Source organism: Mustela lutreola, chromosome 5 (assembly GCF_030435805.1).
Source record: "Mustela lutreola isolate mMusLut2 chromosome 5, mMusLut2.pri, whole genome shotgun sequence".
Taxonomy (NCBI): domain Eukaryota; kingdom Metazoa; phylum Chordata; class Mammalia; order Carnivora; family Mustelidae; genus Mustela; species Mustela lutreola.
The window spans coordinates 28,317,863-28,335,316 of NC_081294.1; the positions used below are offsets into that span (position 1 = coordinate 28,317,863).

General features: G+C 42.3%; 1 protein-coding gene across 1 annotated transcript in view; it reads right to left on the minus strand.

Moving 5' to 3' along the window:
* The window catches only part of LOC131831106 (UDP-glucuronosyltransferase 3A2-like), a 41,259-nt gene extending 26,721 nt beyond the window's left edge, over positions 1–14,538 (minus strand). Inside the window, exon 1 of the mRNA XM_059173337.1 lies at positions 14,442–14,538. Coding sequence (XP_059029320.1) covers positions 14,442–14,538 — 97 coding nt within the window. The remainder of the gene's footprint in view (positions 1–14,441) is intronic.
* Between the last annotated feature and the right edge of the window lie 2,916 nt (positions 14,539–17,454).

Consider the following 17,454-nt stretch of genomic DNA (forward strand, 5'->3'; position numbering starts at 1 on the left):
GGCTAGAGGTGAGGCTTCCAGTGTCTCCAAACCACACCTACTCCCTCTCAGAGTCTGGAGGAGACGTGCTTTGAAGAGTAAGGAAGTTTGTTTTCTTCTAGTTTTTGTTTTTTGCCACTATTATTAAAAAATTGATTTAAAATAAAAATCAAGGTTTTTAAAATACTGACTTTTAGGAATCCTTACTGTATAGAGTTTGGGGAAGAAGACAGGTTGAAGGTAAGAAACAGTGTGTAAAGTCCAAGTGTGTCTATCATGAAGGTCTGATGTGCTCTTGCAAAAGGCCCCTCATTCCCCTGACCCTCAGAGTGCCTCTCAGGAAATAAAAAGAGTGATGCCCAGTTAGATGAACTCAATGGTTTCTTAAAGTCTAAGATCCCAGATTCACAGGGACCTAAAAGTGATCATCAGAGCCCCCTATCCTTTCACAATGGATCCAAAAGAGTCTTGAGGAAATTCTATCCTATGATGCCTCCTTATCCTGATAAATGTTCTTATTCCCCTTCTGTTGCCTTTGGAGGCAAAAAAATAAAGGAAATAAACCTGAGCTCACATAGAACTAACTGCTTCACTGTCTTTCAAAACCTTCCACCACCAAGGGTGAAAACAGAGAGGGGATCCCAAGATCTTGATTATCCTGGGGCCCCCTCCTCTGCCCTGTCAGTTCTCCAGGTGTCTTATTAATGACACATTCCCATTCTATACTGTTGCCCCCAAAAGCCCCCATCCTTGGCCTCCAAGAGCCTGATACTTACCTCACCTTCCACTTTCTACTGGCATCTACTGCACACCCCCAGACTTCTAGGGTGTACCTCTCAAAGTGCCTACCTTCCCTAGAGTAGGTGACTCAAGGTCTCCAGGTCATCACTGGAACTAAATTCTGGCCCCAGTTATGCACAATGGGAATCACCTCCAGAGCAGATAAAAAGAGAGGAAAGGAGGGGCACCTGGGTGGCTTGGTGGATTAATCCTCTGCCTTCAGATTGGGTCATGATCCCAGGGTCCTGGGATCGAGCCCTGCATCGGGACTCTGTGCTCAGCAGGGAGCCTGCTTCCCCCTCTCTCTCTGTCTGCTTGTGATAATGAAAGACCCCCCCCTCACCGTCGTTAACTAATTAACTGCTCTTTTGTTGTGTAAGAGTACCCCTCCTCCCCTTGCAATGAAAAGACCCTTCCCCCAGGGTTGAATTCAATGTAACTGCTCTTTTGCCTTTCTGTAACCTCTTGGCTTTTAGGGCATGACACTTGTCTCCTGTTTGAACAAGATACCTTCTCCTAATAGCCGAGGCATGGTCACATAAGCAAGGGGGCTGCATGGTCACGTAGGTCACGTAGACAGGGGGCTGCATAGTCAGGTAGGCAGGATGTCTTTCTGCTGAGTAATAAGGTCAAACTTCCCCTCTTTGTTTCCCCTTCCCGCCTTTCTCTTCGCGCGAGGGGGTCTTCCAAAGCCAATCCGCTAACACCAAGTATGCCTTTTTTCAAATGTTCAAATTGTCAGCCAATCGGCCCCGTCCCATCCGGGACTTGTTTGTACCTGTCTATAAAAATCCTGCACCACCCCAGCCTGGTGTGCTTAGCTAGCAGGAGCTGCTGACCACCCGCAGGCCCTTGCGTAACAATAAAGAACCTCTTGCTGTTTGCATCCTGTGGCAGTGTTGAATTCTTGGGTAAGGGGATCCGCAGGTCTTTCATTTGGAGGTCCCACCGAGATCATCGGACTCCTGCCCAGGGACCCAACCGACTCTCACTGGGAGGTAAGCTGGCCAGCATTTAAATTTTAATAACTGTGTTCTTGTCTCCTGTCTCGTGTTCTTGTTTGTCCTCTGTCCTGCCTATACGCCTGTATAGGACTGTACTACTACGCGTAGTAGCTCTGTATTCTGGGCAGCTTGAGAAGGAGTTGACGAACTCGGACTTCTCCCCTGCCACCCTGGGGGACGCCCCAGGGATCAGAGGGGCCCGGTTTTTTGGGGCCCCACAAGTATCCGAGGGATACGTCTGTCTGTAGGCCTCAGAGGAAACTTGCAGTTCCTCGCGGCCCTCTGAATCTGTACTTTCGGTGTTGCACCGAAATCGCGCGCGTTTGTCTTTGCCGGCTTGTTAATTGTCTTGTGTCTTGTGTGCTTTTCTCGTCGCCCTTTGTGTTTCCCTTGATTAAGGTTAACTGGAGCCAACTGGGGTTGGTCTAACTCGAGACAGAGACCATAAGGAATATTCCCAAGCAGCTGCCGAAACTCTCTTTGTTTCGGGGAAGTTTCCCTGTGTTCTCTGGCCTGACTTGGACTGCTTAACCCCTCCCCCCTTGCTGGTGGGAAAGCATGGCGTCTGCTCCTCTGTTGGGGCTTAGGAGCTCCAAAACCGGGAATCCTTTCTCTGCCTCCTGGCGGCGCTTTGTTTCTTCTGTTTCCCCCTTACGTGTTTCTGTACCAACGTGTGTGCAGCCTGCATGACTGGCCTCTAGATCATGCACCACGGCTCCTTCTCTCTTCACTGTCAAGGAGCAAGAACAACACCCCCTCGACCTAACACCTCCCCACTCCAGATCTTCCCACGCATGTCTCAGGTAAACATTCAAAGTGGAGTGGGTCCAGGTGGAACATAAATCAGAGTTGGAACTAAGTTGAGTTTGTTGGTTTAATTAAGATAAGACGTGTCTTTGAAGTTACAGCAGTAAATGTGAAACTTTTATTCTATCAGTTTACTGAAGGTCAGATAAGCTTGTGTTACTTGTTAAAATTTGTTAGCAAAGGAATAACTAAACTGATGGTTAATTGTCTGTCTCAAAGTTCTAATGGCTAATTGCTAAAATAGCTTTCAAAGTCTTTGGTAACCTGAAAGTTTTAAAGTTTCGCTTGGATGACAAATGGAATTGAATTGTGGACATCTATATCTTAACCAGACAGGATAAAAAGCTAAGTCGTTAATTACTGGATGTAGGTTTGTGCTTTTGACTTCTTACTGCAAAGAAACTAAGAGTATTTAAATCTGTTGGTAAACTTGTTTGCCACTTAACTGATTGATAAATTGCCACCTGAAGAATTCTGTTGTAACAGTTCACAATTAGTTAATAACTAAAGGTGTTTCTAAGAATACAAAGTTCTGCTTAGTGTAACTAAGACTGATGGAAATAAGGGAAACTATGTAGGAAAGTAGGAGATATGTAAGAAAGATTTAAGGAATGGGAATAAATTTTGTTGAAGGTAAAGGAAGATAATTTTGTCCTAAATGAGATGGTTGTTTGGAAGGAAATGGCTTGGGACAAAACCTGAATGCAAAGGAAAGTTGTAGAAGGTTTGTGAAGGGAGATCTTCAGAAAAGGAATTTTATCTATGATCAAGAATGGATTAAGATTGAAATGAATGGGTTTTAAAGGTACATTGGTACAAGGCTGAAATTGTCTCTGTTCAAAAGGACAATGTTTTCTTAGATCAATTGATCTGCTGTTAAGAAAATGTAAATGGTTTTCTCTTTGCCAGCCCAGAAAACCCAGTTTCTATGTTTTGTTTTATTAGGTGTTTAACATCTCTAATTATATTTAGGCATATGCTTCAACACTTTCTAAGAGTTTAGCAAATGTTGACAAGATTTAAATTGTAAATCTCTTTAACTCAGGCTTTTTCTTGGTATGTGAAGTTGCTCATGAAGTACTACTGAACCAATGATAAACCTTGGATTACATTTGGGAAAATACTATAACTATTCTAGAGATTCTACTCACTTCCTAAAGTTTTAATGTTTTGAGAGATCACCGCTTGATACTGTAATTATGGAAATGTTATGTATCACAGAAATAACCTGATTTCCTTGCAGCTAAATTGTAAACTCCCGTGTCTCTTTAGCTCTAACCATATCCATTCTGAGTTTTTGGCATTTATAATTGTTTTAATTCTCTTGCAAAATGAGTTTTATCTTCAAGGAGATTCCTATCAAGGACTTACAGGACAAATACAGATATTTGATATACTTGAAAATCCTAAAACTGAAATGGGTAAGAATTTCCAAAACGGACTAAAGCCGCATTCACCAGAATTAGTAACATGGGACTAAATGAACTAAAAGATTATAGTGTTGTGTCTCTTAATGTTTTGTCTTACTTTAAACATTGCTGGTTCTCTTTAATGTTTGCTCTTCCAGACTAGGGATACTTCCTCCTAGTTATCTGTAATTTACAGAGATGTAAAAGTATTGATTTGCAAACAAATCAAAGCATTCAACTTTTCTCTCTATCTGAACCCTCTGAAACCAAAAGGTCTCAGTTAAGCATTCTTCCATGGCAATCAGTCATTTGCATAAGTTCAATAAGAATCTGTTCTCCTTTAACAGGACACCATTGGAAACATGGGTTATTTTACCAAGGCTTTGGCTGGAATGTCATATTTGAGAAAGACATGCATAGACTCAGATATGACCAGACAGCTTTAAAGGAACTAAGGTTGACTTTATGAAACCTGGAGCCATAAAGCCCCTTGGGACTGTTGGCCTGATACCTTGCTTACAGAGTTCCCAGCAGCCTCACCAGGTGAGTAAAGAATGTCACTCTTTAGTAGGTTCGGAGACTCAGAAGAGGCATTCACCCAAATCAACAGGTATTGCAGGCATGCCTGATGGCAAGTACAGGGCTTGGCTTCTGGCCCGGAGAGGCTACTAAAAGTTCAACCTAGAGATTCCTTATAAGAAGTTCCAGCAAAGCAGATTCTAAAAGATCTATATGATCACACTCACTGTTCTTGCTGAGCTTATGTAAATAATGGGCCAAGTTTGTAAAAACTGGATTTGTTTCACAAGTGAATCAGTCCTGATTTGGCTATCTCTGTAAATGAGGGTTATTTTAGAGAGAAAAATTGTTTTAGTAATGATGAAGTCCCAGAACCTAAGTCAGGTTCGGTGGGGAGAGGTTCGGAGCTGAAGACTAAAGAAAGAATTCTTAAGACATCTTTGGTGCAAAATGGTGGTTTATTAAAGCACGGGGACAGGACCCGTGGGCAGACGAAGATGCTGCTGCCCCGGGTTGTGAGGAGTGGCTGGTTATATACACAGGAGTTGGGTAGGTGAGGACAAAGGGTTGTTCAGAAGGGCTATTGGGATAAAGAAGACTGTCAGGATATGGAAGGCCTGGTTACTATCAAGCCAAGGCCACTTTCCCTCTAATGAGGCACTAACATAAAGACAATTGGGAGTCTCCTGGTGGAATGTTACATTCCTGCTATCAAACGTCCTTGTTAGTGAGATTTAGGTCTTAAAAGAAATTTAACTTTATTTACTTTTCCTTCTACCTCCGTCTCCTTCAGTTTTTTATGGAGGGGAGGGTGACGTTAGGGCTTGAGAAACTGAGTTATGTATCTTTGGAAATTGGGCTATTGATAAGGTAACTTCTTTGTTGTAAATCTCAAGGACATTTATAAACCAAGAGAGACTCCTGCCTTGCAGGACTATGATCTCTGCAAGTTAACTATTTGTTCTTCTTTTAGGGCAGTCAGGGGTGCCTGTGGAATGTCACACATATTACCAAGGGGAGTGGGTGGAGAGGGGGTGCAAGGTGCCAGCCCCTGCTCCATCCTCAGCCAGCCTCCTGTTCCCTCATCATTCCCCCCTGAACAATTTTGACCCTTAAATCTTTAAGGTGGTTGAAGGTGGAAGGTCTCATCTTCTGTAACTTCTTCCTGCTGAATAGGGGCGTAGAGCTGTCCCTACCTATTCAGGTCAACATTGATCAGTGGAGGAATGTATAGGGGAGTTATGAAAGGCGGAGGCAGCTGAATCCAGCGCTGACAGTGAAGGAGTGTCTTTGCGCGTGGTAAGGATCATCTGTCGTGGTAAAGTCATTGCAGCAATGGAGTCTCGGCGCCAAGTAGAGAAACACTGAACAGAGCAACATATTAAGGTTAATGAGGCGATAAGAATGAGAAGCCCGAAAAGGAGATTTGGCCATAGCCCTCCTTCAAGCTAGGAACTTAACTAATCACTAAAAGAGAGAGAGAGACCTTGTAGAGCCTTAATCTGGGCATTCATATCCTTTATATAAAAGTATCCTTTGATACTTTTGTGATAGTCTGGGATGTACACACAACATTCTGTCTTGATAATTGCACATGTGCCACCCTGGGCTGTTGTCAGGACATCTAAGGCCATCCTTAGTATAGCGATAAGGAGGGTTTTGTAACTTAGGCCCATATTTGATTGGGGTGTTATGGCTTGATAGCATCCCCTTTCCTTCCAAATAGCTCCCTGGGCATATTTGGAGTCAGTATAAATGTTAATTCTTAGGCTTTGACAATTTGGCTACTAAGACAAATTTGGACCTGATGTGACATCATTACAGTCAGGGACTGTCCCATAGTGAGCTTTGAGGCTCCTTTTATGAGGGCTGTTCTATGCTTAGCTAAAGCATCTGTTTGTAATTGCACCTCAACAGAGGTGGCCTCTAGGATAAATATGACTAAGGGATGAAACCAATAAGATGACCTCTGAGTGGTCCAACCTTAACAATATCCTGATTACAGAGGATCATTGTCAAGTGGGAGAAAACTTGTTAAGAGATAAGGAGAGTTCCCCATGCATCATCCAATCCAATCATAAAGAAAGTGGGGTCATCCATTGTCTCCACAAGTCCATAGTTAATCCTATGGAGTGCAATAGGCTGGCTTTTAGGCAATTTCATTATCCCAGCCACACATAAGGTGTTAGTTAAGTTATACAATTGTAGAGGAATCAATCCCATTTTTCAGTTGTTTAATCATGTGCCGTGGGGTCTGCGAATATCCCCACAAAACAGTAAGATCAACTAAAGAAGCTATTGTACAACTTCTCTGAAGTTTACCTCAAATTGTTTAGCTTAGGTAAACATTTAAAGACAATCAAATCTAGAATTTAACATCCATAAAGGTGTGTTACTAAAACAATTTTTTTCTCTAAAATAACCCTCATTTACAGAGATAGCCAAATCAGGACTAATTCACTTGTGAAACAAATCCAGTTTTTACAAACTTGGCCCATTATTTACAAAAGCTCAGCAAGAACAGTTGAGTGTGATCATATAGATCTTTTAGAATCTGCTTTGCTGGAACTTCTTATAAGGAATCTCTAGGTTGAACTTTTAGTAGCCTCTCCGGGCCAGAAGCCAAGCTCTGTACTTGCCATCAGGCATGCCTGCAATACCTGTTGATTTGTGCAAGTTCCTCTTCTGAGTCTCCGCACCTACCAAGGAGTGACATTCTTTACTCACCTGGTGAGGCTGCTGGGAACTCTGTAAGCAAGGTATCAGGCCTACAGTCCTAAGAGGCTTTATGGCTCCAGGTTTCATAAAGTCAACCTTAGTTTCTTAAAGCTGTCTGGTCATAGCTGAGTTTATGCATATCTTTCTCAAATATGACATTCCAGTCAAAGCCTTGGTAAAATAACCAGTTTCCAATGGTGTCCTGTTACAAGGAGAACAGATTCTTATTGAACTTATGCAAATGACTGATTGCCATAGAAGAATGCTTACTGAGACCTTTTGGTTTCAGAGGGTTCATATAGAGAGAAAAGCTTGAATGCTTTGAGCACTTTTACAAATGAGCACTTATACATCTCTATAAGTTACAGATAACTTAAGAAAAAGTATCCCTAGTCTGGAAGAGCAAACATTAGAGAGAACCGGCAATGTTTAAAATAAGACAAAACATTAAGAGACACAACATTATAATCTTTTAGTTCATTTAGTCCCATGTTACTAAATCTGGTGAATGCGGCTTTAATCAGTTTTGGAAATTCTTACCCATTTCAGTTTTAGGATTTTCAAGTATATCAAATATCTGTATTTGTCCTGAAAGTCCTTTATAGGAATCTCCTTGAAGATAAAACTCATTTTACAAGAGAATTAAAACAATTATAAATGACAAAAACTCAGAATGGATATGGTTAGAGCTAAAGAGACATGGGAATTTACAATTTAGCTGCAAGAAAATCAGGTTACAATTTCCGTGACATATAACATTCCCATAATTACAATATCAAGTGATGATCTCTCAAAACATTAAAACTTTAGGAAGTGCATAGAATCTCTAGAATAGTTATAGCATTTTCCCAAATGTAACCCAAGGTTTATCATTGGTTTAAATCTTGTCAACAATTGCTAAAACCTTAGAAAGTTTAAAAACACATGCCTAAATATAATTAGGGATGTTAAACACCTGATAAAACAAAACATAGGAACTGAATTTTTCAGGCAGGCAAAGAGAAAACCATTTACACTTTTTAACAGATCAATTAGCTAAGAAAACTTTGCCCCTTTTAAACAGAAAGAAAACCAGCTTTTTATACCAGTGTCTTTCCCTTTTTTTATTTTACTTCTAAGTGTGCAGTCTTAAGATAGGAGTTTTCTGGGTTTCCCTCCTATCATGAATGATGTCGCAGACAAGGGAGGGGGGGGATCTTTCCCCTGCTGTCCTGTTTGCATCCCTCACGGGAATTTAGGAGCGTCTTAGCTAAGGCCTGTCCGCATAAACCCCGGACCAGGCTACTCCGTGGAGTAGATGACCGTTATGCCATATGACACCCCGCGAGACTCAAGGTGCAGCCCACTCAGACTTGGTAGCCGAAGTGGTGGATCCATACAGACACATTCACACAGTCAGGCACTCTTCAGATTCAAACAGGTTGGATACCCTCCCCTTCTGGGCATCTCTGGCTAATGGGAGGTGATCAGTCTCCCCTCTCATTCTTTACAGATTAGAGTGAGTTTCTATGGTTACAGGCAATGGAGGATGGTAACAGGGTGTTTTCGCAGTCCCTCAAGGTTGGGCTGCTTCCTTAATCTCTCAAGGCCAAATGGCCCTTATACTTGGAAGTATAATCTGTGTGGAGGCAGGCCAGGAGAGTGCTAAATCACCTTGGAGGCTGTTTTTCTTTCTTTTTTTAGTCTGTCCTGACCATATCTAAAATTTCTTTTGTGAAGATTTCCGTTCACAAACCTTCTACAACTTTCCTTTGCATTCAGGTTTTGTCCCAAGCCATTTCCTTCCAAACAACCATCTCATTTAGGACAAAATTACCTTCCCTTACCTTCAACAAAATGTATTCCCATTCCTTAAATCTTTCTTACTTATCATCTACTTTCCTACAGAGTTTCCCTTATTTCCATCAGTCTTAGTTACACTAAGCAGAACTTTGTATTCTTAGAAACACCTTTAGTTATTAACGAATTGTAAACTGTTACACAACAGAAATCTTCAGGTGGCAAATTTATGAATCAGTTAAGTGGCAAACAAGTTTACCAGCAGATTTAAATACTCTTAGTTTCTTTGCAGTAAGAAGTCAAAAGCACAAACCTACATCCAGTAATTAACGACTTAGCTTTTTATCCTGTCTGGTTAAGATATAGATGTCCACAATTCAATTCCATTTGTCATCCAAGCAAAACTTTAAAACTTTCAGGTTACCAAAGACTTTGAAAGCTATTTCAGCAATTAGCCATTAGAACTTTGAGACAGACAATTAACCATCAGTCATTTCTCCGCTAACAAATTTTAACAAGTAACATAAGCTTATTTGACCTTTAGTAAACTTTGATAGAATAAAAGTTTCATATTTACTGCTGTAACTTCAAAGACAGGTCTTATCTTAATTAAACCAACAAACTTAACTTAGTTTCAACATTGATTTACTTTTCACCTGGACCCATTCCACTTTGAATGTTTACCTGAGACATGCGTGGGAAGATCTGGAGTGGGGGTGTTCTTCTTGCTCCTTGACAGTGAAGAGAGAAGGAGCCGTGGTGCATGATCTAGAAGCTAGTCATGCAGGCTGCACGCACCTTGGTGCAGAAACACGTAAGGGGGAAACAGAAGAAACAAAGTGCTGCCAGGAGGCAGAGAAAGGATTCCCGGTTTTGGAGCTCCTAAGCCCCAACAGAGGAACAGACGCCATGCTTTCCCACCAGCAAGGCGGGAGGGGTTAAGCAGTCCAAGTCGGCCAGAGAACACAGGGAAACTTCCCCGAAACAAAGAGAGTTTCGGCAGCTGCTTGGGAATATTCCTTATGGTCTCTGTCTCGAGTTAGACTAACCCCAGTTGGCTCCAGTTATAGCCATTAACACGGGAAGTGAGTGAGGGAGAAGCCCCCACATCTATTAGGAGAAACAGGAATAACGCCAGAGTCCCCTTTGCTAGGGATGGCCCAGCAACCTGGGTTTACTAGAAGAAGGCTTATTTACGTAATTACCATCCAATATGTCAGGAGAAAGTTTACTAGCTGACTCATTTGGGCAAACACATTCCGCAAAAGCCCCTTACTTGGGGTCCTGGTGCAGAGCAATGAAGGCCTAGGTATGAGCGGTGAAGGTATCTTAGGTCCATTTGCCCTGCTTCCTGCAGAGGAGATCTAACTGATAGATCCCACTGAGGCCATGCAGTGTTACAGGAGCTCAGTCCTTTCCTAAGTTTTGCAATCCAAATTATTTCCAGTGGGTTAAAAGGCACCCCAAGGTAGAGTCCTTGGGAACTGAGGAAGCCTACTGAGGCCATGCTTCCAGAAAAGTAAAGAAGGTCCATTACCAAATCCCCCCTGACTCCTGGGTAGCGTCCCACGCAGGATATGTCAGAGGTTCCTGTGTGTCAAAAGCGACCAGAGGCGTCCCTCAAGATATCACTATTGATCACCATCCTGCCTTCCCTGGGAAGACATCCCTGCCATAAAAGGCCCTGGAGGGGTGCCGGCGTCCCTCCACTTCCCCATTGCATCCTAGGCTGCTGATGGGTGCCTGGTGAATGGACCAAAATGCTGTGCCATGCCATGCTCATTGTCTGTCCTGAAGACTGGATAGTGTTTTGCCATTTTAACCCATGGAAATACTAGAAAAGTTTGGCAAGGGGAAATTACCCAATTTCATAGCTTTAAGCAGTTTGCAGACGACACTGACGAGAAACAGTAAAGACTGAAATCCATCATGGTCTAAGCGACATTCCAGCACATGTGGTCCTTACAGCCAACTTCCCTAGGAAACGGTCTCCGGTTGCGTTTTAATTCAATCGGGTACTGGTTTCGGCCGGCTCCCAGTGGAGGTCTCGCGGCCAGAAGTGGCTAGACCAGGATGTGGAGGGGATCACATTAGATCAATCAGGAGGAAACCTCACACGGGAGTCTTGAGATTGGCAGCCGTCCTGGTGACTTAGGTGGCTGTCCCGTGCCCAAGAGAGACAACTTTCTATAAGAACAGGAACAAAGAGAGGCCATCAAGTTTCTGGGTCTAAAAGGCAGACGTTCTCCTCCCCGTAGAGTAGCCACGGGCTAGAGGATTACAGCCTGAGCAATTGACATGCAAGTGTTCCAATAAGACCATACTCCTTGAAAAGCCCTGGAATGAGCGTAAAGGAAAAGGAGAGAAAGTACTCACCAATTTTGCACCGAAGCTCAGAGTCCAAATGTAAAGACTCATGAATCTCCTGGCTGGCTCACCAAAAATGATGAAGTCCCAGAACCTAAGTCAGGTTCGGTGGGGAGAGGTTCGGAGCTGAAGACTAAAGAAAGAATTCTTAAGACATCTTTGGTGCAAAATGGTGGTTTATTAAAGCACGGGGACAGGACCCGTGGGCAGACGAAGATGCTGCTGCCCCGGGTTGTGAGGAGTGGCTGGTTATATACACAGGAGTTGGGTAGGTGAGGACAAAGGGTTGTTCAGAAGGGCTATTGGGATAAAGAAGACTGTCAGGATATGGAAGGCCTGGTTACTATCAAGCCAAGGCCACTTTCCCTCTAATGAGGCACTAACATAAAGACAATTGGGAGTCTCCTGGTGGAATGTTACATTCCTGCTATCAAACGTCCTTGTTAGTGAGATTTAGGTCTTAAAAGAAATTTAACTTTATTTACTTTTCCTTCTACCTCCGTCTCCTTCAGTTTTTTATGGAGGGGAGGGTGACGTTAGGGCTTGAGAAACTGAGTTATGTATCTTTGGAAATTGGGCTATTGATAAGGTAACTTCTTTGTTGTAAATCTCAAGGACATTTATAAACCAAGAGAGACTCCTGCCTTGCAGGACTATGATCTCTGCAAGTTAACTATTTGTTCTTCTTTTAGGGCAGTCAGGGGTGCCTGTGGAATGTCACACATATTACCAAGGGGAGTGGGTGGAGAGGGGGTGCAAGGTGCCAGCCCCTGCTCCATCCTCAGCCAGCCTCCTGTTCCCTCATCAGTAACACACCTTTATGGATGTTAAATTCTAGATTTGATTGTCTTTAAATGTTTACCTAAGCTAAACAATTTGAGGTAAACTTCAGAGAAGTTGTACAATAGCTCCTTTAGTCGATCTTACTGTTTTGTGGGGATATTCGCAGACCCCACGGCACATGATTAAACAACTGGAAAATGGGATTAATTCCCTACAATTATATAACTTAACTAACACCTTGTGTGTGGCTGGGATAATGAAATTGCCTAAAAGCCAACCTGTCACACTCCTAGGATTAACTATGGACTTGGAGGCACCGTGGATGACCCCACTTTCTTTATGAGTGGATTGAATGATGCATGGGGAACTCCCCTTATCTCTTGACAAGTTTTCTCCCACTTGACAATGATCCTCTGTAATCAGGATATTGTTAAGGCTGGACCACTCAAAGGTCTTCTTATTGGTTTCATCCCTTAGTCATATTTATCCTAGAGGCCACCTCTGTTGAGGTGCAATTGCAAACAGATGCTTTAGCTAAGCATAGAACAGCCCTAATAAAAGAGCCTCAAAGCTCACTATGGGACAGTCCTTGACTGTAATGATGTCACATCAGGTTCAGATTTGTCTTAGAAGCCAAAGGCCACCAATGGATGATGGAGGCCAACTAATTAAATATTGGACTATACTTATAGATATGCCAGAAATAATACTTAAAATTTGTCAAACTTTAAACCTAGTTACCTGTATGCCTGAACCTGACCACTGTACTTCTTCCTCTATAGAGCAAAAATGGTTATTGATCTTGCTTACTCTATATGGCCAGATTTAAGATGCCCCTGTTAAAAATATGAATGACAGTTGGTTTTCTGATGACAGTAGTTTTCATAGAAAGAATAAGAAAAGCTAGGTGTGCCATAGTGCTCACTAGCACTTTGCAATTGCCAAAGCCTAAGAATAAACATTAACATTGACTTGGGCTTCTTATTCTTATCGCCTTATTAACCTTAATATGTTGCTTTGTTCACTGTTTCTCTACTTGGTGCCGAGACTCCATTGCTACAATGACTACACCACAACAGACGATCCTTATCGCGCGCGAGGACGCCTCTTCACTGTCAGCGCTGGATTCAGCTGCCTCCACCTTTCGTAACTCCCTTATACATTCCTACCCTGATCAATATTGACCCCAGTAGGTAGGGACAGCTTTGCGCCCCTATTCAGCACGAAGAAGTTACAGAAGATGAGACCTTCCACCTTCAACCCCCTTAAAGATTTCAGGGTCAAGATTGTTCAGGGGGAAATGAAGGAGCAGGAGGCTGGCTGAGGAGAAAGCAAAAGCTGGCGCCTTGTACCCCACTTAGTGCAAGAAAAGGACAAATGGATATAAGATTCTATCCATGATCAAGAAAAAGGGGGGAATGAAAGACCCCCCCCCACCGTCGTTAACTAATTAACTGCTCTTTTGTTGTGTAAGAGTACCCCTCCTCCCCTTGCAATGAAAAGACCCTTCCCCCAGGGTTGAATTCAATGTAACTGCTCTTTTGCCTTTCTGTAACCTCTTGGCTTTTAGGGCATGACACTTGTCTCCTGTTTGAACAAGATACCTTCTCCTAATAGCCGAGGCATGGTCACATAGGCAAGGGGGCTGCATGGTCACGTAGGTCACGTAGACAGGGGGCTGCATAGTCAGGTAGGCAGGATGTCTTTCTGCTGAGTAATAAGGTCAAACTTCCCCTCTTTGTTTCCCCTTCCCGCCTTTCTCTTCGCGCGAGGGGGTCTTCCAAAGCCAATCCGCTAACACCAAGTATGCCTTTTTTCAAATGTTCAAATTGTCAGCCAATCGGCCCCGTCCCATCCGGGACTTGTTTGTACCTGTCTATAAAAATCCTGCACCACCCCAGCCAGGTGTGCTCAGCTAGCAGGAGCTGCTGACCACCCGCAGGCGCGCGCTGACCACCCGCAGGCGCCTGCGTAACAATAAAGAACCTCTTGCTGTTTGCATCCTGTGGCAGTGTTGAATTCTTGGGTAAGGGGATCCGCAGGTCTTTCAATCTCTCTCTGTCAAATAAATAAATAAAATTAAAAAAAAAAAAGAGAGAGAGAGAGAGAGAGAGCGAGAGAGGAAAGGAAACTGCTTTTTCTTTCTCCAGACCCACTCCCTCTTCTCCCTAGTGTGGGATCCAAGCCCTGTTTGGAAAACCATATGGAATGACACTCTGACCCAGGGCTGTCTGCCTGAGCCATAGCTGAGGTGCCTAGGAAGCAGCTGTCTCTAATTCTTCTGCCAAGTCCTCACCTAGGGAAGATGATACAGTCATAATTTTGGCAGCCTCTGAGAGCAGGAATCCAGGCAGAAGGAAGGCAGCAAGCAGGAGTGTCCACTGCCCCGCCATGCTGACTCCTGTTCTAGCTTCAGAGCACAACCCTGTGCCCAGAGCCCTGTCCCAGGAGAACTGCCCAGTAACCTGTGGATTCTGGAAGCATGTGCTGTGTTGGCAGCCAAGGAAATGTGTTTGCAAAGAGCTGGGGAAGAGGAGAGGAGTGGATTTTGCCTCTCTTCCTGTTTGTTAATTCTTACACAGCTGTTCCTCCTCTCAGTAATCACTCCACTGGTTAATGTGTCCTCACCCTCCCTAACCTGGGGCAATTGGAAGGAGGGGTTCGTGAGTCTCCTTAACCCTCTCGATCCACCACACACTCCACAGAGAAGATACTCTGAACCAGGAATGATAGAGACCTTAGGAAGTCACTTTCAAGATAGTTCCATTACCAGGTGACTGAGACATTACCTGTCTCCATTTTAAGGACTCTCTGAATTTTCCCACCTCCTAAGTGCTCTATTGACTTCGTGCTGCCATCCCCATACCCCCTTTCCCCATGTACCTGCTTAAAATCTCTGCTAGTCTCCAATCTCAAGGTCCCAAAATCTGATTCCCAAAGAAAAAATACCTACGTTAATTGCTCAGAGTTTCTTTGGAAAATAACTAAATATTGGTAACAAGTGCCAGTGTCTCCTAAGTGTTAAGCCCCCCTGGAAGGCCAGGTCTTGACCAGAAGCATTGAACCTCCAAAGGTGGGTCTATAGTTCTGAATGGGCATGACAAAGAAGTTCTATTTTTATAAACATCTGAACTTATTCATTAGAAGATTTGTAAAACTCTCCCAATATTATTCTAGTTTTCCCTTGTACTATGTGATTCTATGCATGTGCATTCACAATTATCGTCTGTTCTGGTATTCTATCTTCCCCGTGAAAAATATATCTGCATTATGAACACACCATTTAATATTGATGTGATCACATTGCTTTGTCTACAAATCTTATTTCAATCCTTTCAATGGTCTGATTAATATCCTCCAATGGTCCAATTAATATCCTCTGTTGTCCTATGAATCTGGTGGTTCAGGAACAAATCCAGATCACAGTGCCATTAGTTATCACTTCTATTCATCTCCTTTAGTGAGGACTGACTTTTAGCCCTTTTTTGTCTTTCATGTCATTGATATTTTAAAGAGTATAAGCTGCTTATTTTGTATAATGGATCCTAAATTGGGTTTGCCTGATGCTTCTCATTACAGTTCAGGTTACTAGGGAGTTTGGTGGGAATACTACAAAGATGGTGTTGATTCCATCTCAGTGAATCACAATGGGAAGCTCATGATGTCAGATGGTCCTGTTGTTAGAGATAAAAACTCTATCCCTTGTTTAAGGTGGTGTTCACCAAGATTCTCAACTGTAAAGTTGCTATTGTTTACCCTATAATTAAGGAATAATATGTGGAGAGACATTTTGAAACTAAATATTCTGTTCCTATCAAATTTCACTCACTCATTTTATCATCTTTCATATTTCTTATGTTTCAAGTATTATTGTCATGGTGGCAAATTAATGATTTTTTTATTATGTTCAGTTACCCGCTGTATAGTACATGATTAGTTTTTGACATAGTGTTCAATGATTCACTAGTTAAGTATAACACCCATTGCTCACCACAACAATATCCTTAATATCCATCACCCTGTTACCCTTCTCTCAAAACTCCTCCCCTCGGAAACCCTTAGTTTGCTTCCCAGCATCCAGTCTCTCATGATTCTTCTACATCTCTGATTTCTCCCCCTTCAGACTTCCTTCCCTTCCCTTATGGTCTTCCATGCTATTGCTTATGTTCCACATATGAGTGAAACCATATGATAATTATTTTTCTCTGTTTGACTTACTTCGCTTAATAGAACCCCCTCTAGTTCCACCCATGTCAATGAAATGGTGGGTATTCATCCTTTCTGATGGCTGAATAATATTCCATCATATATAGTACCACCTCTTTATCCATTCATCCACTGAAGGCAATCTCCACTGTGCAGAAGCTTTTTATCTCAATGAAATCCCAAAAATTCATTTTTGCTTTTGTTTCCCTTGTCTTTGGAGACATGTCTTGAAGGAAGTAACTGTGGTCAATGTCTAAGAGATTACTGTCTATGTTCTCTATATCATTCATACAGGGTCTACCAAACAAGAAAATCTAACAACTATGAAGATCTATGCCCCCAACATGGGAGCAACCAACTACATAACCCAGCTATTAACAAAAATAAAGAGTCAGATCAACAATAATACATTAATAGGAGATTTTAACACTCCACTCTCAGCTTTGGACAGATCATCTAAACAGGAAATCAACAAATAAGAGCTTTGAATGACACATTGGGCCAGATGGACTTCATAGATATATATATATATATATATATATATATATATATATATATCTGTGAGTATAGATATATACTCATTCTTCTCAAATACACGAAGAACTTTCTCTGAAGTAGACCACATATCAGGTCACAAATCAGGTCTCCACTAATACCAAAGATTGAGATTATTCCCTGCATATTATCAGACCACAAGGCCTTGAAACTGGAACTCAATCACAAGAAAAAAATTTAGAAGGAGTTCAAACACTTGGAAGTTAAAGAGCATCCTGCTAAAGAATAATTGGGTCAACCAGAAACTTAAAGAACTTAATCAATTCTTAGAAGCTACCTTAGTCCAAAACCTGTGGGATACTGCAAAGATGGTCCTAAGACGGAAATACATAGCCATCCAAGCCTCTCTTAGAAAATTAGAAAAATTCCAGATGCAAAGCTAACCTTATACCTGAAGGAACTGGAGAAATAACAGCAAATAAAACCTAAACCAAGTGGGAAAAGAGGGCTTCCATTGCTTCCAGATTGTTTTACTTGTTGGCATATAGTTGCTGGTAATAATTTCTAATAATTGTTTCTATTTCCTTGGTGTTAGTCACGATCTCCCA